Source organism: Drosophila yakuba, chromosome 3R (assembly GCF_016746365.2).
Source record: "Drosophila yakuba strain Tai18E2 chromosome 3R, Prin_Dyak_Tai18E2_2.1, whole genome shotgun sequence".
Classification (NCBI taxonomy): domain Eukaryota; kingdom Metazoa; phylum Arthropoda; class Insecta; order Diptera; family Drosophilidae; genus Drosophila; species Drosophila yakuba.
Genome location: NC_052530.2, coordinates 30,694,807 through 30,720,003, shown reverse-complemented (window position 1 = coordinate 30,720,003; position 25,197 = coordinate 30,694,807). Strand labels below are relative to the sequence as shown.

The 25,197-nt window shown below is 45.5% G+C and overlaps 2 protein-coding genes across 12 annotated transcripts; one reads left to right on the top strand and one right to left on the bottom strand.

The window, feature by feature from the left end:
- Positions 1–207: 207 nt before the first annotated feature.
- Positions 208–2,161, bottom strand: LOC120321971. 11 transcript variants are annotated; one of them, XR_006245240.1, is made up of 5 exons: positions 1,717–2,155; positions 1,018–1,576; positions 740–944; positions 476–677; positions 208–424 (listed from the first exon to the last, which is right to left on the bottom strand). XR_006245240.1 is itself a non-coding variant. In XM_039376362.2 (5 exons), the coding sequence occupies exons 1-5, from the start codon at positions 1,229–1,231 to the stop codon at positions 586–588; spliced, it is 357 nt and encodes a 118-aa protein (XP_039232296.1). In that variant the 5' UTR covers positions 1,232–2,150; the 3' UTR covers positions 208–585. The 11 variants fall into 11 exon arrangements, 7 of the variants coding, with proteins under 7 accessions (XP_039232296.1, XP_039232295.1, XP_039232299.1 ...); XM_039376362.2 differs by having other exon boundaries at positions 208–677; positions 740–781; positions 848–944; positions 1,004–1,105; positions 1,208–2,150; XM_039376361.2 differs by having other exon boundaries at positions 208–677; positions 740–781; positions 848–964; positions 1,018–1,105; positions 1,208–2,050.
- A 378-nt stretch (positions 2,162–2,539) lies between these two features.
- LOC120321973 lies at positions 2,540–17,797 on the top strand. The gene is made up of 3 exons (XM_039376382.2): positions 2,540–3,557; positions 3,613–3,642; positions 15,704–17,797. Exons 1-3 carry the CDS (start codon positions 3,543–3,545, stop codon positions 15,962–15,964), a joined length of 306 nt encoding a protein of 101 aa, XP_039232316.1. The 5' UTR covers positions 2,540–3,542; the 3' UTR covers positions 15,965–17,797.
- Positions 17,798–25,197: the final 7,400 nt, after the last annotated feature.

The window sequence follows — 25,197 nt, the reverse complement described above, 5'->3', positions numbered from 1 at the left end:
AAGACGACCCGACTGGGCGAAATGGACAAACTAACTTCTTGACACTCATAACACAAAAAACATACAATGTTTTGATGCAGTTTCCTTATTGGGTTTCCCCCTCGTTTTTACAGACCCTAGGCGTGGTGCTGCCGACCCGGCAAAAGGTCGAAATCGTAACCTCTATAATTGACTTTTTTCCTCCAGAAATGCAATATCGACAAAATCTCCGTTAAAGATTGAAATACTTTAATCAAAACATAAAACAGAGCAATATATAATAATATATATAAAAATCCACAATGTTTTGATGCCGTCCCTATTCCAGGAAGCCCCCTCGATTTTATTGACCCTTGGTGCGGCGCTGCCGACCCGGCAAAAGGTCAAAATCGTGACCCTTGAATTTCGACTTTTTCTGGTAGCAACGATAACACTGACAATATCCCTGAAAAAGAAAAACATATTAATAAAAGCATAAAACTACGCAACCTACTACTTCCCTGCTAGGCGCAACGAAAAACGAAGCTTTTGTCACCTAAAACATAAAAATCCTATAATGTTTGGATGCCGTCTCCATGTTGGGGTGCACCCTCGTCCTTCTTAACCCTAGGTGCGCCGCTGCTGACCCGGCAAAAGGTCAATTTCGCGACCCTTGAAATCGACTTTTTTCTGGCAGCAACGGCATACAAACAAAATCCCTGTAAAATCATAAAACAAATTAAAAAACAAATTTATAAAAACATAAAATCACGCAACTTACCATTTCCCGACTCGGCGAAATGAAAAACGACGATTTCGGCACCTAAAACATTAAAAACCTAAAATGTTTTGATGCCGTTTCCAAGTTGGGAAGCCCTCTCGTCCTTACGAATTCCAAGTGCGGCGCTGTTGACCCGACAAAAGGTCAAAATCTTGACCCTTAAATTCCACCTTTTCTTGGTAGCAACGACATACTGACAATATCCCTGAAAAAGAGCAAAATAAACTAACAACAACAGAAAACTAAATGCATTTACAAACTCACTGACAAATACGAACCTCCGACGATGCTCTTTATAAATCCAAGGCAATGCATTCCTTCCCAAATCCCACCGGACAAAAATGAAAAATCCTGGACGAATTGGACCTGCAAAAGAAAAGACAAAACAAAAATCAGACAAAACAAAACTAAACACATAGATATACTTATCTAATCCAATTTTCTGCATCCAATTCCATGGACACTTACGAGCGTCGGCCCTAAGCAAAGCATCTTGGCCCGGCGTCCACAAGATGCCTCCTTTCCCTGGCGAGACGACCCACAGAAGCGACGACCCTGGTGACTCCAAAGCAATGACGACGCTCTCGCCGACACACGATGAACTCCAACCGAAGTGAAGCAACTCCCTGGACCCTGGAATAAGACGGCGACGCGGGAATCCACTACGCACTGAAGAACTCCAGCTGAAATGCAGCAACTCCCTGGACCTTGGAATTAGACGGCGGCGCGGGAATCCACTGCGATTTGGACCATTTGAAGGCTGGCAATGAGACCCATGGGCGGGTTGGCAGCCTCTTGCAAATTAAAACCTAAATTGACGGCGGCGCGGGATCCGAACTGAAAATAAAACTCTGACGACTGGTGAAACTGCTGTAACTAAAATGAAAAATGAAAACTCAAACGCAAAACAACGGCCGCTGTGGTGGTAAATAGTACCACTTTTGACAGCCGGCAAAAATTCCACCATGAATACTTACCAGAAACGCTGGCCCAACTCAAATTCGAAAGTTGCGCGCAGCCTGCGGCTGCAAATAACTGGGACAAGCAGCTCCCATTCCCCACCGGCAAAGATTCCTGAGGCTCGGTGCTTCCGTCCTTCTGGCGGGGGTACCTGAAAATATAAATAAAACCAATTTTAAACTCAAATAAATTGACTCATGCAAATTGCCTGAAACTCTTAAAAATGTAAACAAACAAAAATCATATGTTAATGTTACCATCCACGCAATGTTTATAATTAAGAAAATACCAAATCATGTATATCTACCACACCTGTCCAACCCTAACACTCATCTCACCAATGTACAAATTCAAAAACGAAAATAATTGTACCTAAATATTGCACTCTGTGTAATCACAGGCAAATAAATGCGTGGATGCGGGGCAGAAATCATCATTCTGTCTCCCGTACTTTCACCAGAAACGTCAAAAAAAAAAAAGGCTCGGTGCTTCCGTCCTTCTGGCGGGGGTACCTGAAAATATAAATAAAAGTAAAATTAAACTCAAATAAATTGACTTATGCAAATTGCCTGAAATTCTAAAAAATGTAAACAAACCAAAAACCATATGTTAATGTTACCACCCACGCAATGTTTATAATTAAGAAAATACCAAATCATGTATATTTACCACACCTGTCCAACCCTTACACTCATCCCCAACATTGTACAAATTCAAAAACGAAAATAATTGTACCTAGAAATTGCACTCTGTGTAATCACAGGCAAATAAATGCGTGGATGCGGGGCAGAAATCATCATTCTGTCTTCCGTACTTTCACCAGAAACGTCAAAAATCTCCCCACACTTCTAAGACTGGAAGAGGAAGAGATGGAGGACATAAGAATTAGGAATCAGGAAGAGATGGAAAAAAGAGAGAGAGAGAACGAAAAATGGCCTCCTGACAGATGGTGCGAGTTGGAGATAAATATGTACAATAAAAGATATAGAAATGGGGACCTAACTAGGCAGGAAATAATAAAAAAATTCCGAGGGCAACCCATAGGCATCCAACGAATAATCCTACCCGATTACGAAGGGGACACAACATGATAACTAAAACAATTTAAAAACAAGAAGGCTAAGCAAAAACAAACAAAAGAAAAAAGGGGGAAAAAAAATGGTAAAAAGGTAAAAAGGTCGGCAAAAACTAGAAACTAGAAATTAAAAAAAAAAAACAAAAAAAAAGGCTAAAGGCTCAACTGAGAATGAAAAAATTCAGAGGGCAACCCATAGGCATCCAACGAATAATCCTACCCGATTACGAAGGGGACACAACATAATAACTAAAACAATTTAAAAACAAGAAGGCTAAGCAAAAACAATCAAAAGAAAAAAGGGGGAAAAAAAATGGTAAAAAGGTAAAAAGGTCGGCAAAAACTAGAAATTAGAAATTAAAAAAAAACAAAAAAAAAGGCTAAAGGCTCAACTAGAGGGTACTAAATAATCTTACAAATAATGGTAAAATTTACTTATAATATTTTACGTAGAACAGCCTGATGAAGTCTCCTAGTCCCGCACTGCTTGCTGCTGCGAGCGCTGTCCTTGCGCAATATGGGGCGCGCTGTCCTTGCGCAATATGGGGTCCGCTGGAATCGAAGCCGCAGCCGCTGCAACGGACGCCTGCGCGCAGATTGGCTACCTGTTATGTCCTGACAACGAGCGCCGACGACTACCGCAACTCTCCTAGCCAATCCTGCGCGCAGATCTGCTCGCTGGTTTATCCTTGCAGCGACTCGGCGACCCTGTAGGGATGAGACTAAGAAAAGGATTAGAAACTGCATAACACACGCGACACTTCAAAAATGTATTCCTGGTCAATTAGCACCCTGCAGGCGTTTAGGACTCGATTGATGAGCTGCTGCCTTTCTTCAAATTACGCCTTGCCTAGACCCGCTGATCGCCGTATGAACACAAAACTGCCTGATGACAGACACCACAGCGAAATGACGACGAGATTTCCTGTGGGGAAGAGAAGAGAGCCATTAGTTATTTCCTCTACACGTGCGGCACCTTATAAAATGTATTACCAGCCCAATATCCAGCAACAGCCAGCAAGAAGGTAAAAATTTGCAAGCGGAACACGTTTTTACACCAAGCTAAGCGAAGAGAGACCGTACAACTGACGCCGTTAAAACGCATGAATGAATGAGACCGCACCACTACAAGACTGATTAATACTAGGACAACACTAATTAAAAATACCAACCGATATACACACGCTTAAAATTATCGCCACTATCGATTGTCCGATAAAACCAAAGTAAGACCAGACAAGTCGGACTCGATACACTCTTAAATGACGAGACCGATAAATACTAGGTCAACACTAAATACCAGACCGATAAATTCCAACCTAAACTAGACCCGTCTAGTATTGGAAAATGACAGACCCGCTCTAGTGTGGTAAATAGGTCAGACCAGCTTTTACTGAAAAAAAAGAGCGGGAAAAATCGATCACCAAAGGCGTCGTCTATCGAGGCCCTCTTCCTCTTTCACACAGCAGATAGCAATCACTAGCAAACCGAAAAGAAGACCAGACGGAAGCGCAGAGGGAGCCCAATCAGAAAAAACATGGATACAAGCGACAGTTGCCTCTCGATTTTCTCGATTTCGTCGGACGAGAAAAGCTGCCCAACATCACCGTTCCTGATGGATGTCTCGTCGCTGGATACAACGCCACACTCAAACGAAACCACCATAGTAAGAAGAAGCCACTAAACAGGGATACAAGCGACACAACTAATTTTTAATTTTAAGTACTCCAAATAATATGTAATAACACAATCTCTCCAAACAAATGTAAATTGCCATAAATTGTATCTAAATATTTTTTATTTAAAAAATCAAAGAACAATAAAATGCCAGTGGCAACAGCTGCTGAAAATTTAAAAAAAAAAAAAAAAAAAATATGTAAAGGTCTTGGAATGTACGAAAAGAAAATCTCATCGAGCTCGGACCTCTCCTCAGACCACCTTCCTATCCTGCTGGAAATCAACCTCGACAAAAACACCTTCTTCTTGCACAAGCAAAACAACAGTATCCTTAAGAAAAATACAAACATCGAACTCTTTAAGAACGCTCTTGACAGAAAGGTCCTTTTAAATACGGAGATAAGAGTAGCTCAAGATATAAACGACGCCATAAACATCTTTATGAAAAACATCATGGACTCGGCTACTGAAGCAACTCCCCCCCCCAGACTACCTGACAACCCCAGAAGCAGGCACGGACGAACTAACAGACATAGTAATACTCTCACACTAGACGAAAACACCAGTAGATTATTGGAAGAAAAAAGGACACTAAAGAGGATTTTTAAAGCCACCAGGACAAATGAGGACAAAGCGAAACTGAAAGCAGCTGAAAACAGACTAAAAAAAGCTATAAAAACCTTAAGAGAGAAGACTATAAACAAACAAGTCGAAGGAATCGATACAAAAAACCCAGACAGGATGAGACAACTGTGGAGATTGCTGGACGAAGGAAAAAAGAAAATACAACCAAATTTTCCACTTAAACTAGAGACCAAAAAAGGGTACAAATGGACTAAAACAACCCAAGAGACAACAGAAGCTTTTGTTTCTCACTTGGAGGAAAGATTCAAGCCTAATATGATCATACCCGACTGCCACATTAACAAAATAAATACTGGACTTAAAACAATAAAAGAATCTAATACAGCTGAACGAGAAAATACAAACAAAAACCCCCACAACCAACCAGTCACGCTAAAAGAACTAAGAGAAGAATTAAAAAACCTAAACAATAACAAAGCCCCGGGAAAAGACCTAATTACTAACAAACTTATTAAAAACCTACCTACGAAAGCGACACTCTACCTAATATTAATCTACAATTCCATACTAAGAATAGGACACTACCCGGACAATTGGAAACATGCTACAGTCAAAATGATCCTAAAACCGGGAAAAAGCGCAAATGACCCGAAGTCATATAGGCCGATCAGCCTTCTATCGGGTTTTTCAAAAATATTTGAAAGGCTTCTTCTAAAGAGACTGGTCAGGATCGACTCTTTCAGAAAAGCTATTCCACTACACCAATTTGGATTCAGAAAAGACCATGGTGCCGAACAACAGATAGCAAGGGTCACGCAATTCATCCTTGAGGCATACGAAAGGAAAGAATACTGCTCTGCGGTTTTCCTGGACATCACAGAGGCGTTTGACAGGGTGTGGCACGAGGGGCTACTACTAAAACTAGCTAAGATCCTGCCTTTCAATCTCTACACCATTCTGGAGAGCTATCTGACAAACAGAACATTTGAAGTCAAGGACCCAACAGGAGAGCCATCTAGAACAGGACAAATAGGTGCTGGTGTACCTCAGGGAAGCAACCTGGGCCCCATACTGTACTCAATTTTCTCTTCAGATATGCCTATCCCTAGAACACACAGCGTCTCACCAACAGGAGAAATGCTGCTGTCAACGTATGCAGATGACACAGTAGTCCTCAGCACGGACCAACTGCCAACCGCAGCCATACGTAATAACCAAAATTACCTAGAAACCTTTTCTGACTGGGCAGACAAGTGGGGCATTAAGGTTAATGCTGCCAAAACAGGACACGTTATATACACTTTAAAAAATGACCTGCCGACAAACCTAAAAACGATTAAAATTAGGGGCAACAAAATAAAAAACCAAAACAAACAGTCCTACCTTGGAGTAATTCTTGACAATAAGCTTACCCTTAGCTCCCACGTCACCAAGCTAGTGGGAAAATTCACTGCAGCCCACAAAAAACTGACTTGGATATTGAGCGAAAGAAGTAAACTCCCGGACAACACTAAGATGCTAATCTTTAAGACAATCCTATCGCCAATATGGCAGTATGCCATCCCAGCCTGGGGTCCCCTTGTCACGGATGCCCAAATAAAAAGGATTCAAGTCGAGGAAAACCTTAAAATGAGAAAAATTTGCAGGGCAGGGAGATTCACAAGGAACCAGTTTATAAGGGACAAATACGGAGTCAAAACGGTAGAAGATTTCTACAAGCAGGCCACCCACAGGTTCTACGAAACCATAAAAACACACCCCAACAAAGCAGTCCGAAGAATCGTTACCAGACACTATATCCCTAAAAGACTGGAGAGAAGCAGACAGCGGCTACTAAAATTGACAAAGGAACACATCCCCCAAGGACCGACTGGACTAACTTCACCCAAACTCCCTAAAATCCCCGAACTCTACGAATGTAAAACCCTAAAAACACGCAAAGAAAGAGACAGCATAAGAACAAGGCACCTAGAGGATCTCCCCACACTTCTAAGACTGGAAGAGGAAGAGATGGAGGACATAAGAATTAGGAATCAGGAAGAGATGGAAAAAAGAGAGAGAGAGAACGAAAAATGGCCTCCTGACAGATGGTGCGAGTTGGAGATAAATATGTACAATAAAAGATATAGAAATGGGGACCTAACTAGGCAGGAAATAATAAAAAAATTCAGAGGGCAACCCATAGGCATCCAACGAATAATCCTACCCGATTACGAAGGGGACACAACATGATAACTAAAACAATTTAAAAACAAGAAGGCTAAGCAAAAACAAACAAAAGAAAAAAGGGGGAAAAAAAATGGTAAAAAGGTAAAAAGGTCGGCAAAAACTAGAAATTAGGAATTAAAAAAAAAAAACAAAAAAAAAAGAGGCTAAAGGCTCAACTGAGAATGAAAAAATTCAGAGGGCAACCCATAGGCATCCAACGAATAATCCTACCCGATTACGAAGGGGACACAACATAATAACTAAAACAATTTAAAAACAAGAAGGCTAAGCAAAAACAATCAAAAGAAAAAAGGGGGAAAAAAAATGGTAAAAAGGTAAAAAGGTAAAAAGGTCGGCAAAAACTAGAAATTAGAAATTAAAAAAAAACAAAAAAAAAGGCTAAAGGCTCAACTAGAGGGTACTAAATAATCTTACAAATAATGGTAAAATTTACTTATAATATTTTACGTAGAACAGCCTGATGAAGTCTCCTAGTCCCGCACTGCTTGCTGCTGCGAGCGCTGTCCTTGCGCAATATAGGGTCCGCTGGAATTGAAGCCGCAGCCGCTGCAACGGACGCCTGCGCGCAGATTGGCTACTTGTTATGTCCTGACAACGAGCGCCGACGACTACTGCAACTCTCCTAGCCAATCCTGCGCGCAGATCTGCTCGCTGGTTTATCCTTGCAGCGACTCGGCGACCCTGTAGGGACGAGACTAAGAAAAGGATTAGAAACTGCATAACACACGCGACACTTCAAAAATGTATTCCTGGTCAATTACGCCTTGCCTAGACCCGCTGATCGCCAACAGCCTGATGAAGTCTCCTAGTCCCGCACTGCTTGCTGCTGCGAGCGCTGTCCTTGCGCAATATGGGGAGCGCTGTCCTTGCGCAATATGGGGTCCGCTGGAATCGAAGCCGCAGCCGCTACAACGGACGCCTGCGCGCAGATTGGCTACCTGTTATGTCCTGACAACGAGCGCCGACGACTACTGCAACTCTCCTAGCCAATCCTGCGCGCAGATCTGCTCGCTGGTTTATCCTTGCAGCGACTCGGCGACCCTGTAGGGATGAGACTAAGAAAAAGGATTAGAAACTGCATAACACACGCGACACTTCAAAAATGTATTCCTGGTCAATTAGCACCCTGCAGGCGTTTAGGACTCGATTGATGAGCTGCTGCCTTTCTTCAAATTACGCCTTGCCTAGACCCGCTGATCGCCGCATGAACACAAAACTGCCTGATGACAGACACCACAGCGAAATGACGACGAGATTTCCTGTGGGGAAGAGAAGAGAGCCATTAGTTATTTCCTCTACACGTGCGGCACCTTATAAAATGTATTACCAGCCCAATATCCAGCAACAGCCAGCAAGAAGGTAAAAATTTGCAAGCGGAACACGTTTTTACACCAAGCTAAGCGAAGAGAGACCGTACAACTGACGCCGTTAAAACGCATGAATGAATGAGACCGCACCACTACAAGACTGATTAATACTAGGACAACACTAATTAAAAATACCAACCGATATACACACGCTTAAAATTATCGCCACTATCGATTGTCCGATAAAACCAAAGTAAGACCAGACAAGCCGGACTCGATACACTCTTAAATGACGAGACCGATAAATACTAGGTCAACACTAAATACCAGACCGATAAATTCCAACCTAAACTAGACCCGTCTAGTATTGGAAAATGACAGACCCGCTCTAGTGTGGTAAATAGGTCAGACCAGCTTTTACTGAAAAAAAAGAGAGGGAAAAATCGATCACCAACGGCGTCGTCTATCGAGGCCCTCTTCCTCTTTCACACAGCAGATAGCAATCACTAGCAAACCGAAAAGAAGACCAGACGGAAGCGCAGAGGGAGCCCAATCAGAAAAAACATGGATACAAGCGACAGTTGCCTCTCGATTTTCTCGATTTCGTCGGACGAGAAAAGCTGCCCAACATCACCGTTCCTGATGGATGTCTCGTCGCTGGATACAACGCCACACTCAAACGAAACCACCATAGTAAGAAGAAGCCACTACGAAAAAAATGCTGACGAGAAATTTTACAATTTCGAAAACTGTGTACTACTTCAAAATAAAAATGTGATTTTACCAGAGCCTTTATTTGTTGATACAAGCGCTATTTGTACTAGTAACCCTGAAGCCATAGAAAAAAAGCCTGCCGATAGCCCTAACCCCATTTCCATATATAAAAGCTCTAGCACTTTCTTACAAGATATTGACACCAATGCAATTGAAGCATTGAAAACTACCAAAATAATTTCTCCCACACAAACACATCTACATCAAACCAAGCCGCCAAAGCCCGCCAATACCCCGTCGCCCCCTTTCCATACTTACAAACTAAACACAGCAATAAAAACAGCATCGCAAACAGACAAACTCATAGCACCTGCAAATAAATTAGCTACGAATCAAACACATCTAAACACACCCACAAATACTAATGACGAAAATGCACTTAAGGCATTAAAACCCAATCCAAAGCCCATCAATACTAAAATAATTTCTCCCACACAAACACATCTACATCAAACCAAGCCGCCAAAGCCCGCCAATACCCCGTCGCCCCCTTTCCATACTTACAAACTAAACACAGCAATAAAAACAGCATCGCAAACAGACAAACTTACAGCACCTGCAAATAAATTAGCTACGAATAAAACAAATCTAAACACACCCACAAATACTAATGACGAAAATGCAATTAAGGCATTAAAACCCAATTTAAAGCCCATCAATACTAAAATAATTTCTCCCACACAAACACATCTACATCAAACCAAGCCGCCAAAGCCCGCCAATACCCCGTCGCCCCCTTTCCATACATACAAACTAAACACAGCAATAAAAACAGCATCGCAAACAGACAAACTCATAGCCCCTGCAAATAAATTAGCTACAAAACAAATAAACTCACACACTCCTACAAATGCTAATGACAAAAATGCACTCAAGGCATTAAAACCCAATCCAAAGCCCACCATTACAAAAACAATTTCTCCCACACAAACACATTTACACCAAACCAAGCCGCCAAAGCCCGCCGAAACCCCGTCGCCCCCTTTTCTTGCCTACAATTCAAACGCAGCAATAAAACCAGTCACCCAAACAGACAAACACATAGCACCTGCAAATAAATTACCCGCAAAACAAACAGACCTATACACATCAGCAAATGCTAATGACAATAATGCATTCAAGGCATTAATATCCAAGCCAAAGTCCATCAAAACCCCGCCGCCCCTCTCCCAAAAGGTTAGCCCAAACACAACAAACTGTCTTCCGACCCAAAACAATATTCCTTGCAAAACTTTTGCGGAACTAGTCAAAGAAAATGCTAAGCTCTCCTCTAGCCAAATACCTGTTGCAAATCATGACACTGCAGCTCCAGTACGCCTACCGGGAGCAGCTAGGAGGAACCTTACAAAAACATTGGGTTCTCCTAAAACTCCTGGGAAGCGACGCGGGGATATATTAGATGAGGGATCACTTTTAACATCGAGCAAAAAGGTTAGACTACGCGACGGTCTTCCTGACGATGATCTAGGAGTCTCTAACTTGCTTTCTGAAACACCCCTTTTCAAAAGCAAAGTCGCCATAAAAATACGAGATGACTCTAGAAGAGAATCCCTACAAAAGTCAGCCGAAATGGACACAGGACCAAACCCTAGCCCCCCAAATAAAACAGCAAACCCCAACTCAATGCCCTGGCAGACGGTTCCAGTCAGTAAGAAGCCGCCCTCAATCCTATTATCCAATATTCAGCAGATCATCCCGCTGATTGAAAAGCTGAATTACAAAGCTGGGATAAACAACTTCACTACAAAATCCGAACCTGGCAGTAACATTAGAATACATGCTAAAACTATGGAAGCCTACAAAGCTATCCAAAACGTCCTTCAAGACGAAAACATTCCTCGACATTCTCACCAACCAAAAGGCCTAAAGGGTTTCCAAATCGTTATCCGTCATCTGCATCAGTCTACCCCGATTAAGTGGATTGAAAGCCAACTACAGGAAATTGGTATTGCTACGAAATTTATTAGAGCGATGCAATATAGGGATACCAAGAATCCTATGCGGATACACGAGGTGGAGTTGGTACCCAAAGCAGACGGTAGCCATCTCAAGGTCCTGCAGCTAAACTCTCTTGGTGGGCAGACGATTAAGGTAGAAAGAAAACGGGTATCCAGGGATCCCATCCAATGCCACCGATGCCAAAGCTTTGGCCACACAAAAAACTACTGTAGGAACCCCTTTAAATGCATGAAATGTGGCCAGCAGCACGCCACGGTCTTGTGCAATAAGCCCAAACACATTCCGGCTTACTGTGCGAATTGCAAGGGAAACCACGTAAGTAGTTACAAGGGATGTCCAGTCTTCCAGGAAGCAAAGCAAAGGTTAGCCGTCAACAAAGTTCGAGACCAACACACACAACAAACACAACACACACAACCCACACACCCCCAGACGCCCCGCAAAGAGAAGCCCCATCTACCTCCTACTCCAATATCCGCACATGATACAAAACTACGAGGGAAAAAAAGCCATGGGAAAGCATTAACAAAAAGGAATCAGTCCATAAATAAACGCCTAAATAGAATTAGGACCTTTGAAAGGAAACCAAAGAAGGAGTCAAGCCCGCCGACAACTAGCAAACTTAGTATTGCTACGTTAGAGAAAGAGCGAAAAAACCCGAAAAGCGTCCTAAACCCGGCAAACACCCACCTGTACCACTTCCGTCCACCCCCAATGGCACAAAATCTACCCGAAGAGATACAGAAAAACGCGATCCCCGAGCCAAATCTTCTAAAACGCATAGAAAGCATGGAAGAGAAGATAAACAACCTTCTTGAGATAGTCACTCGCCTCGTCCAAAAAGATGTAACTGGCCGAATTTTCCCGAAAAATCCCTCCGAGGCAAAAGGACAAATCTTTGTCTAAAATTTTCCCTCCACACATACCGGAATAGTGACATCTAGGATGACACAGACGAACAATAGGGAAACCTTCAAGATCGTGTTCTGGAACGCTTGTGGGGCGAACAACAAAGTGGACGAGCTCAGCCTGCTGATACAAAGGGAAAAGGCTCACATCGTCATAGTCACGGAAACAAGGCTAGACAGGAAATCCACCAAGCTGGACTTTCCTGGATATGTGACCTATCTAGCGCAAAACCCCGTATCCAGCAAAAGAGGAGGAGTCGCCACTATTGTAAGCACCAGGGTCCGTCATTCGGCCTTAGAAGCGATTGAGAAGGAATGCATCCAGAGTGCCCCAATCGTATTGCTACCGGAGAATAACAGACGCAGTGAAATGATGGTAATAGCGTCAGTATACTGCCCTCCCCAACCTAAGTGGTCGTCTAGCCACTTCAGTGACATACTCAACTATGCTGAGAAAACCCTAGGAGGTCGAACTAAATTTGTCCTATGTGGCGATTGGAATGCTAAACATAGACAGTGGGGCTGCTCTCGCGGCTGCCAGCGTGGCGCCGCACTATACGATGCTGTTAAAGCTGATACCATGACCGAGATCATCGCTACTGGCTGTGTGACTCATTTCCCTTTCGACTCTAGGAAAAACCCATCAGCAATAGATTTTTCCATATGTAAAGGTCTTGGAATGTACGAAAAGAAAATCTCATCGAGCTCGGACCTCTCCTCAGACCACCTTCCTATCCTGCTGGAAATCAACCTCGACAAAAACACCTTCTTCTTGCACAAGCAAAACAACAGTATCCTTAAGAAAAATACAAACATCGAACTCTTTAAGAACGCTCTTGACAGAAAGGTCCTTTTAAATACGGAGATAAGAGTAGCTCAAGATATAAACGACGCCATAAACATCTTTATGAAAAACATCATGGACTCGGCTACTGAAGCAACTCCCCCCCCCAGACTACCTGACAACCCCAGAAGCAGGCACGGACGAACTAACAGACATAGTAATACTCTCACACTAGACGAAAACACCAGTAGATTATTGGAAGAAAAAAGGACACTAAAGAGGATTTTTAAAGCCACCAGGACAAATGAGGACAAAGCGAAACTGAAAGCAGCTGAAAACAGACTAAAAAAAGCTATAAAAACCTTAAGAGAGAAGACTATAAACAAACAAGTCGAAGGAATCGATACAAAAAACCCAGACAGGATGAGACAACTGTGGAGATTGCTGGACGAAGGAAAAAAGAAAATACAACCAAATTTTCCACTTAAACTAGAGACCAAAAAAGGGTACAAATGGACTAAAACAACCCAAGAGACAACAGAAGCTTTTGTTTCTCACTTGGAGGAAAGATTCAAGCCTAATATGATCATACCCGACTGCCACATTAACAAAATAAATACTGGACTTAAAACAATAAAAGAATCTAATACAGCTGAACGAGAAAATACAAACAAAAACCCCCACAACCAACCAGTCACGCTAAAAGAACTAAGAGAAGAATTAAAAAACCTAAACAATAACAAAGCCCCGGGAAAAGACCTAATTACTAACAAACTTATTAAAAACCTACCTACGAAAGCGACACTCTACCTAATATTAATCTACAATTCCATACTAAGAATAGGACACTACCCGGACAATTGGAAACATGCTACAGTCAAAATGATCCTAAAACCGGGAAAAAGCGCAAATGACCCGAAGTCATATAGGCCGATCAGCCTTCTATCGGGTTTTTCAAAAATATTTGAAAGGCTTCTTCTAAAGAGACTGGTCAGGATCGACTCTTTCAGAAAAGCTATTCCACTACACCAATTTGGATTCAGAAAAGACCATGGTGCCGAACAACAGATAGCAAGGGTCACGCAATTCATCCTTGAGGCATACGAAAGGAAAGAATACTGCTCTGCGGTTTTCCTGGACATCACAGAGGCGTTTGACAGGGTGTGGCACGAGGGGCTACTACTAAAACTAGCTAAGATCCTGCCTTTCAATCTCTACACCATTCTGGAGAGCTATCTGACAAACAGAACATTTGAAGTCAAGGACCCAACAGGAGAGCCATCTAGAACAGGACAAATAGGTGCTGGTGTACCTCAGGGAAGCAACCTGGGCCCCATACTGTACTCAATTTTCTCTTCAGATATGCCTATCCCTAGAACACACAGCGTCTCACCAACAGGAGAAATGCTGCTGTCAACGTATGCAGATGACACAGTAGTCCTCAGCACGGACCAACTGCCAACCGCAGCCATACGTAATAACCAAAATTACCTAGAAACCTTTTCTGACTGGGCAGACAAGTGGGGCATTAAGGTTAATGCTGCCAAAACAGGACACGTTATATACACTTTAAAAAATGACCTGCCGACAAACCTAAAAACGATTAAAATTAGGGGCAACAAAATAAAAAACCAAAACAAACAGTCCTACCTTGGAGTAATTCTTGACAATAAGCTTACCCTTAGCTCCCACGTCACCAAGCTAGTGGGAAAATTCACTGCAGCCCACAAAAAACTGACTTGGATATTGAGCGAAAGAAGTAAACTCCCGGACAACACTAAGATGCTAATCTTTAAGACAATCCTATCGCCAATATGGCAGTATGCCATCCCAGCCTGGGGTCCCCTTGTCACGGATGCCCAAATAAAAAGGATTCAAGTCGAGGAAAACCTTAAAATGAGAAAAATTTGCAGGGCAGGGAGATTCACAAGGAACCAGTTTATAAGGGACAAATACGGAGTCAAAACGGTAGAAGATTTCTACAAGCAGGCCACCCACAGGTTCTACGAAACCATAAAAACACACCCCAACAAAGCAGTCCGAAGAATCGTTACCAGACACTATATCCCTAAAAGACTGGAGAGAAGCAGACAGCGGCTACTAAAATTGACAAAGGAACACATCCCCCAAGGACCGACTGGACTAACTTCACCCAAACTCCCTAAAATCCCCGAACTCTACGAATGTAAAACCCTAAAAACACGCAAAGAAAGAGACAGCATAAGAACAAGGCACCTAGAGGATCTCCCCACACTTCTAAGACTGGAAGAGGAAGAGATGGAGGACATAAGAATTAGGAATCAGGAAGAGATGGAAAAAAGAGAGAGAGAGAACGAAAAATGGCCTCCTGACAGATGGTGCGAGTTGGAGATAAATATGTACAATAAAAGATATAGAAATGGGGACCTAACTAGGCAGGAAATAATAAAAAAATTCAGAGGGCAACCCATAGGCATCCAACGAATAATCCTACCCGATTACGAAGGGGACACAACATAATAACTAAAACAATTTAAAAACAAGAAGGCTAAGCAAAAACAATCAAAAGAAAAAAGGGGGAAAAAAAATGGTAAAAAGGTAAAAAGGTCGGCAAAAACTAGAAATTAGAAATTAAAAAAAAACAAAAAAAAAGGCTAAAGGCTCAACTAGAGGGTACTAAATAATCTTACAAATAATGGTAAAATTTACTTATAATATTTTACGTAGAACAGCCTGATGAAGTCTCCTAGTCCCGCACTGCTTGCTGCTGCGAGCGCTGTCCTTGCGCAATATGGGGAGCGCTGTCCTTGCGCAATATGGGGTCCGCTGGAATCGAAGCCGCAGCCGCTACAACGGACGCCTGCGCGCAGATTGGCTACCTGTTATGTCCTGACAACGAGCGCCGACGACTACTGCAACTCTCCTAGCCAATCCTGCGCGCAGATCTGCTCGCTGGTTTATCCTTGCAGCGACTCGGCGACCCTGTAGGGATGAGACTAAGAAAAAGGATTAGAAACTGCATAACACACGCGACACTTCAAAAATGTATTCCTGGTCAATTAGCACCCTGCAGGCGTTTAGGACTCGATTGATGAGCTGCTGCCTTTCTTCAAATTACGCCTTGCCTAGACCCGCTGATCGCCGCATGAACACAAAACTGCCTGATGACAGACACCACAGCGAAATGACGACGAGATTTCCTGTGGGGAAGAGAAGAGAGCCATTAGTTATTTCCTCTACACGTGCGGCACCTTATAAAATGTATTACCAGCCCAATATCCAGCAACAGCCAGCAAGAAGGTAAAAATTTGCAAGCGGAACACGTTTTTACACCAAGCTAAGCGAAGAGAGACCGTACAACTGACGCCGTTAAAACGCATGAATGAATGAGACCGCACCACTACAAGACTGATTAATACTAGGACAACACTAATTAAAAATACCAACCGATATACACACGCTTAAAATTATCGCCACTATCGATTGTCCGATAAAACCAAAGTAAGACCAGACAAGCCGGACTCGATACACTCTTAAATGACGAGACCGATAAATACTAGGTCAACACTAAATACCAGACCGATAAATTCCAACCTAAACTAGACCCGTCTAGTATTGGAAAATGACAGACCCGCTCTAGTGTGGTAAATAGGTCAGACCAGCTTTTACTGAAAAAAAAGAGAGGGAAAAATCGATCACCAACGGCGTCGTCTATCGAGGCCCTCTTCCTCTTTCACACAGCAGATAGCAATCACTAGCAAACCGAAAAGAAGACCAGACGGAAGCGCAGAGGGAGCCCAATCAGAAAAAACATGGATACAAGCGACAGTTGCCTCTCGATTTTCTCGATTTCGTCGGACGAGAAAAGCTGCCCAACATCACCGTTCCTGATGGATGTCTCGTCGCTGGATACAACGCCACACTCAAACGAAACCACAATAATAAGAACAGGGATACAAGCGACACAACTAATTCTTAATTTTAAGTACTCCAAATAATATGTTATAACACAATCTCTCCAAACAAATGTAAATTGCCATAAATTGTATCTAAATATTTTTTATTTAAAAAATCAAAGAACAATAAAATGCCAGTGGCAACAGCTGCTGAAAATTTAAAAAAAAAAAAAAAATCGCTTTGGACCATTTGACGGCTGGCGACGAGACCCATGGGCGGGTTGGCAGCCTCCTGCAAATTAAAATATAAATTGACGGCGGCGCGGGATCTGTACACGAAAATAAAACACTGACGACTGGTGAAACTACTGTAACAAAAATGAAAACTCAAACGCAAAATAACGGCCGCTGTGGTGGTAAAAAGTACCACACTTGTCAGCCGGCCAAAATTTACACCATGAATACTTACCAGAAACGCTGGCCCAACTTTTTCCTTTTAAATCTGCGCGCAGCCTGCGGCTCCAAATAACTGGGACAAACAACTCCCTTTCTCCACCGGCAATGACTCCTGAGGCTCGATGTTTCCGTCCTTCTGGCGGGGGCATCTGAAAATAGAAACAATATAAATGTTAAACTTAATTTAATTGACAAATGCAAATTTCCTAAACCTTTAAAATGTAAACAAACAAAAACCATATGTTAATGTTACCATCCACGCAATGTTTATAAGTAAGAAAATACCAAACCATGTATACTTACCACACCTGTCCAACCCTAACACTCATCCCCAACAATGTACAAATTCAAAATCGAAAATAATTGTACCTAGATATTGCACTCTGTGTAATCACAGGCAAATAAATGCGTGGATGCGGGGCAGAAATCATCATTCTGTCTCCCGTACTTTCACCAGAAACGTCAAAAATCTAGCTGATCTTTCGGACGATACATCCTGCCCCATAACATCCTAAGTCCAGTCGAGCCGGCACGAAGACGCCGTCGAGGGAGACGCGGGACCAGCTAAGAAGGACGACGAAGGAGAGACGACGCGCGTCCGAAGGCGAGGATCACAGGACTCTCTGTATCAAGTCACTGAATAAAGGTGGTTTAAATCTAAAACTCTGTTTTCTCTTGGTCGGGCAATCACACAAATCATAAATTTGGTGGGACGAACAAACAAACTCTCTGAGCTAGCCGTTGCATTTCGTAGCGAGCAGAAACAAGGAAATCAGTTCGTTACATCTGGCGCCCAACGTGATTGTCCTGACCAAAAGAACAGAGGGGAAGATATTGAAATCGTGGAAGGAGACCGGTCGTGGAAGTCGGAGTCACCTACGTGAGTGTCCTGATCAAGGAGCCAGCATGGAGGAGACCGACGTTATGCCCAAGGAGCTTTAGGAGCTCGGGTCGAAGACACGGGAAGCGCAGGGTTAGATGCAGAGCTTAAGGACAGTCTCTAAAAGAGGAAAGGGGAAGACGATACAGGGTATCGTAACGCCCAACCGAGGTTCAGAAGGAGGAGTTCGAACAGGGAGCGGAGGCGAAAAGGAGCAGCTCGCAACAGTACCACAACTACACACCCGCAGAAGAAAGAGTTCAACCAAGAGATCCATGGCTGAGAGTCCCATTAGACGAAAGCCGACGACAAGTGGGTATGAACAGCGTGAACGAGGCAGGGTGCAAAGGGTGGACCCAACATCAGGAAGCAAGGATGACACCATAAAACTGCTTTAAAGGAAAACAAACCATATCAGCTGTTGGCATCAAAACAAGAGAAAATCGCGATGGGGGCGCTACGATAATAGCGGTCGATCGATAGTGAGATCGATAGGGAACAACAAATACTGCATTTTATATTGATTTTCAACGCGCTGTCACACTATTGACAGCAATCGGCACGACATCGGAACATCGGAATTACGGAACATGAAGTGGCAACGCCGGTCTCCAATATCGATAACTCGATCGCGCACTCAGCGATGGGACAACATCGGTAGGAATCGGAAGTGGCAACGCCGGTCGCCAACATCGATAACTCGATTATGGTGAGTATCGGTGGAGTTGCCGGAGGTGGAAAGCGCTCATCGGCGGGAAATTTAAATGCGGAGCTGGCGACCAGAGGCAGACGGCAACAAATACAGGAAGCTGGAGAAGGGCGCGAGGATCAAGATGCCGAGTCAAGATGTCGAACGACAGGGTCTACTAGGCTGAGGCTGTCGGGTTGAGATCAAGGAGGCGCCGGTCGACGTGAGGAGTAAGGAATGGTGAGGATCAAGATGCCACGTCGAGATGCTCGAACAGGCTGAGACGTAGAGGCTGCGATCAGGAAGGCGCAAGGGTGTTCAAGATGCCAAGTCAAGACGCTGAACGACGGGGTCTAATAAGCTGCGACTGCCAGGCTGAGAACGAAGCGCGCAGGGTCGACGAGTGGAGATCTAGGAAGTTGCCTATGCAAGGAGGAGCCAAAGCAGAGGACCGCCGGAAGCAACATCCTTTTCAAAAGCTTCCGAAGAAAGGGGGAGATGTGAGGAGTCTTAAAACTCCCCACAAATCCGGGTGCAGGAGATCGGCGTAGCAACAGCGAAGACGGCTGGAATGCGAGAAGAGTCAAGGGCGGTCAGGTCAAACGGTAAATAATGGACCTTGGACCCCGGCAAAGCGGAGAGACCGTGAATTAACGGTACCGCGCTGTACCTTGGACTCAAACCCGCCAAGGGCACCGAGGGCTTACGGTAACGGTGCGGACTTTGGACAGGCACAAAGAGGACGCACCGTGAACTAACGGGACATGTTTGGACCTTGGACCCGAGCGAGCCGTGTGCAAAAGGGGAAATAACGGGATTCCCGCAGCCGATATAAGGGACGGACAGTCAATGAAGAAAGTGCCATACAGACGGACAGTCAATGACGAAAGTGCCATACAGACGGACAGTCAATGAAGAAAGTGCCATACAGTAGACAGTCAATGAAGGAAGTGCCATACAGTAGACAGTCAATAAAGAAAGTGCCATACAGACAGTAAATGAGAAGTGCGCGGAGAGCCATACAGCCTCACAGTCGATCGGGGAAAACTACGCGGAGTACACAGTCATTTAATAAGAAAGTACGCGGAGTACCACACGGGCAGACAGCCGATCCGAAACAGTGCGTGGAGAGCTACACAGGGACGCTCACAAGTGAAAGTACAACTGCGTCGAAGCGAGCATCCAAAAAGGATCTCCGCAAGAAGGGACCAGCGAAGGAGAAGCAAACAACAGGACCTGGCGTGGTCAGAAAGGGACGGTGGAGTCAGTGGTCGCAAAGGTGGTTCGGGGAGCAGCTCCAGCTGATCTTTCGGACGATACATCTTGCCCCATAACATCCTAAGCCCCGGCCAAGCCCGCAGGTTGGTCCTTTGGCAAGGGCGACGAGTGCCTGGCTTACGCAACAAGGGACGGTGGAGTCAGTGGGTGCAAAGGTGGTTCGGGGAGAAGCTCTAGCTGATCTTTCGGACGATACATCCTGCCCCATAACATCCTAAGTCCAGTCGAGCCGGCACGAAGACGCCGTCGAGGGAGACGCGGGACCAGCTAAGAAGGACGACGAAGGAGAGACGACGCGCGTCCGAAGGCGAGGATCACAGGACTCTCTGTATCAAGTCACTGAATAAAGGTGGTTTAAATCTAAAACTCTGTTTTCTCTTGGTCGGGCAATCACACAAATCATAAATTTGGTGGGACGAACAAACAAACTCTCTGAGCTAGCCGTTGCATTTCGTAGCGAGCAGAAACAAGGAAATCAGTTCGTTACATCTGGCGCCCAACGTGATTGTCCTGACCAAAAGAACAGAGGGGAAGATATTGAAATCGTGGAAGGAGACCGGTCGTGGAAGTCGGAGTCACCTACGTGAGTGTCCTGATCAAGGAGCCAGCATGGAGGAGACCGACGTTATGCCCAAGGAGCTTTAGGAGCTCGGGTCGAAGACACGGGAAGCGCAGGGTTAGATGCAGAGCTTAAGGACAGTCTCTAAAAGAGGAAAGGGGAAGACGATACAGGGTATCGTAACGCCCAACCGAGGTTCAGAAGGAGGAGTTCGAACAGGGAGCGGAGGCGAAAAGGAGCAGCTCGCAACAGTACCACAACTACACACCCGCAGAAGAAAGAGTTCAACCAAGAGATCCATGGCTGAGAGTCCCATTAGACGAAAGCCGACGACAAGTGGGTATGAACAGCGTGAACGAGGCAGGGTGCAAAGGGTGGACCCAACATCAGGAAGCAAGGATGACACCATAAAACTGCTTTAAAGGAAAACAAACCATATCAGCTGTTGGCATCAAAACAAGAGAAAATCGCGATGGGGGCGCTACGATAATAGCGGTCGATCGATAGTGAGATCGATAGGGAACAACAAATGCTGGATTTTATATTGATTTTCAACGCGCTGTCACACTATTGACAGCAATCGGCACGACATCGGAACATCGGAATTACGGAACATGAAGTGGCAACGCCGGTCTCCAATATCGATAACTCGATCGCGCACTCAGCGATGGGACAACATCGGTAGGAATCGGAAGTGGCAACGCCGGTCGCCAACATCGATAACTCGATTATGGTGAGTATCGGTGGAGTTGCCGGAGGTGGAAAGCGCTCATCGGCGGGAAATTTAAATGCGGAGCTGGCGACCAGAGGCAGACGGCAACAAATACAGGAAGCTGGAGAAGGGCGCGAGGATCAAGATGCCGAGTCAAGATGTCGAACGACAGGGTCTACTAGGCTGAGGCTGTCGGGTTGAGATCAAGGAGGCGCCGGTCGACGTGAGGAGTAAGGAATGGTGAGGATCAAGATGCCACGTCGAGATGCTCGAACAGGCTGAGACGTAGAGGCTGCGATCAGGAAGGCGCAAGGGTGTTCAAGATGCCAAGTCAAGACGCTGAACGACGGGGTCTAATAAGCTGCGACTGCCAGGCTGAGAACGAAGCGCGCAGGGTCGACGAGTGGAGATCTAGGAAGTTGCCTATGCAAGGAGGAGCCAAAGCAGAGGACCGCCGGAAGCAACATCCTTTTCAAAAGCTTCCGAAGAAAGGGGGAGATGTGAGGAGTCTTAAAACTCCCCACAAATCCGGGTGCAGGAGATCGGCGTAGCAACAGCGAAGACGGCTGGAATGCGAGAAGAGTCAAGGGCGGTCAGGTCAAACGGTAAATAATGGACCTTGGACCCCGGCAAAGCGGAGAGACCGTGAATTAACGGTACCGCGCTGTACCTTGGACTCAAACCCGCCAAGGGCACCGAGGGCTTACGGTAACGGTGCGGACTTTGGACAGGCACAAAGAGGACGCACCGTGAACTAACGGGACATGTTTGGACCTTGGACCCGAGCGAGCCGTGTGCAAAAGGGGAAATAACGGGATTCCCGCAGCCGATATAAGGGACGGACAGTCAATGAAGAAAGTGCCATACAGACGGACAGTCAATGACGAAAGTGCCATACAGACGGACAGTCAATGAAGAAAGTGCCATACAGTAGACAGTCAATGAAGGAAGTGCCATACAGTAGACAGTCAATAAAGAAAGTGCCATACAGACAGTAAATGAGAAGTGCGCGGAGAGCCATACAGCCTCACAGTCGATCGGGGAAAACTACGCGGAGTACACAGTCATTTAATAAGAAAGTACGCGGAGTACCACACGGGCAGACAGCCGATCCGAAACAGTGCGTGGAGAGCTACACAGGGACGCTCACAAGTGAAAGTACAACTGCGTCGAAGCGAGCATCCAAAAAGGATCTCCGCAAGAAGGGACCAGCGAAGGAGAAGCAAACAACAGGACCTGGCGTGGTCAGAAAGGGACGGTGGAGTCAGTGGTCGCAAAGGTGGTTCGGGGAGCAGCTCCAGCTGATCTTTCGGACGATACATCTTGCCCCATAACATCCTAAGCCCCGGCCAAGCCCGCAGGTTGGTCCTTTGGCAAGGGCGACGAGTGCCTGGCTTACGCAACAAGGGACGGTGGAGTCAGTGGGTGCAAAGGTGGTTCGGGGAGAAGCTCTAGCTGATCTTTCGGACGATACATCCTGCCCCATAACATCCTAAGTCCAGTCGAGCCGGCACGAAGACGCCGTCGAGGGAGACGCGGGACCAGCTAAGAAGGACGACGAAGGAGAGACGACGCGCGTCCGAAGGCGAGGATCACAGGACTCTCTGTATCAAGTCACTGAATAAAGGTGGTTTAAATCTAAAACTCTGTTTTCTCTTGGTCGGGCAATCACACAAATCATAAATTTGGTGGGACGAACAAACAAACTCTCTGAGCTAGCCGTTGCATTTCGTAGCGAGCAGAAACAAGGAAATCAGTTCGTTACATCTGGCGCCCAACGTGATTGTCCTGACCAAAAGAACAGAGGGGAAGATATTGAAATCGTGGAAGGAGACCGGTCGTGGAAGTCGGAGTCACCTACGTGAGTGTCCTGATCAAGGAGCCAGCATGGAGGAGACCGACGTTATGCCCAAGGAGCTTTAGGAGCTCGGGTCGAAGACACGGGAAGCGCAGGGTTAGATGCAGAGCTTAAGGACAGTCTCTAAAAGAGGAAAGGGGAAGACGATACAGGGTATCGTAACGCCCAACCGAGGTTCAGAAGGAGGAGTTCGAACAGGGAGCGGAGGCGAAAAGGAGCAGCTCGCAACAGTACCACAACTACACACCCGCAGAAGAAAGAGTTCAACCAAGAGATCCATGGCTGAGAGTCCCATTAGACGAAAGCCGACGACAAGTGGGTATGAACAGCGTGAACGAGGCAGGGTGCAAAGGGTGGACCCAACATCAGGAAGCAAGGATGACACCATAAAACTGCTTTAAAGGAAAACAAACCATATCAGCTGTTGGCATCAAAACAAGAGAAAATCGCGATGGGGGCGCTACGATAATAGCGGTCGATCGATAGTGAGATCGATAGGGAACAACAAATGCTGGATTTTATATTGATTTTCAACGCGCTGTCACACTATTGACAGCAATCGGCACGACATCGGAACATCGGAATTACGGAACATGAAGTGGCAACGCCGGTCTCCAATATCGATAACTCGATCGCGCACTCAGCGATGGGACAACATCGGTAGGAATCGGAAGTGGCAACGCCGGTCGCCAACATCGATAACTCGATTATGGTGAGTATCGGTGGAGTTGCCGGAGGTGGAAAGCGCTCATCGGCGGGAAATTTAAATGCGGAGCTGGCGACCAGAGGCAGACGGCAACAAATACAGGAAGCTGGAGAAGGGCGCGAGGATCAAGATGCCGAGTCAAGATGTCGAACGACAGGGTCTACTAGGCTGAGGCTGTCGGGTTGAGATCAAGGAGGCGCCGGTCGACGTGAGGAGTAAGGAATGGTGAGGATCAAGATGCCACGTCGAGATGCTCGAACAGGCTGAGACGTAGAGGCTGCGATCAGGAAGGCGCAAGGGTGTTCAAGATGCCAAGTCAAGACGCTGAACGACGGGGTCTAATAAGCTGCGACTGCCAGGCTGAGAACGAAGCGCGCAGGGTCGACGAGTGGAGATCTAGGAAGTTGCCTATGCAAGGAGGAGCCAAAGCAGAGGACCGCCGGAAGCAACATCCTTTTCAAAAGCTTCCGAAGAAAGGGGGAGATGTGAGGAGTCTTAAAACTCCCCACAAATCCGGGTGCAGGAGATCGGCGTAGCAACAGCGAAGACGGCTGGAATGCGAGAAGAGTCAAGGGCGGTCAGGTCAAACGGTAAATAATGGACCTTGGACCCCGGCAAAGCGGAGAGACCGTGAATTAACGGTACCGCGCTGTACCTTGGACTCAAACCCGCCAAGGGCACCGAGGGCTTACGGTAACGGTGCGGACTTTGGACAGGCACAAAGAGGACGCACCGTGAACTAACGGGACATGTTTGGACCTTGGACCCGAGCGAGCCGTGTGCAAAAGGGGAAATAACGGGATTCCCGCAGCCGATATAAGGGACGGACAGTCAATGAAGAAAGTGCCATACAGACGGACAGTCAATGACGAAAGTGCCATACAGACGGACAGTCAATGAAGAAAGTGCCATACAGTAGACAGTCAATGAAGGAAGTGCCATACAGTAGACAGTCAATAAAGAAAGTGCCATACAGACAGTAAATGAGAAGTGCGCGGAGAGCCATACAGCCTCACAGTCGATCGGGGAAAACTACGCGGAGTACACAGTCATTTAATAAGAAAGTACGCGGAGTACCACACGGGCAGACAGCCGATCCGAAACAGTGCGTGGAGAGCTACACAGGGACGCTCACAAGTGAAAGTACAACTGCGTCGAAGCGAGCATCCAAAAAGGATCTCCGCAAGA

Excerpts from the sequence above, each read along its gene's own strand:
- LOC120321973 (XM_039376382.2), top strand. Across the intron at positions 3,643-15,703 it reads GCCTAGACCCGCTGATCGCC|AACAGCCTGATGAAGTCTCC; the intron begins GTATGAACACAA and ends TATTTTACGTAG.
- LOC120321971 (XM_039376358.2), bottom strand. Across the intron at positions 782-847 it reads CAGCGCCGCACTTGGAATTC|GTGCCGAAATCGTCGTTTTT; the intron begins GTAAGGACGAGA and ends TTAATGTTTTAG. Across the intron at positions 678-739 it reads TTTCGCCGAGTCGGGAAATG|GGATTTTGTTTGTATGCCGT; the intron begins GTAAGTTGCGTG and ends ATGATTTTACAG.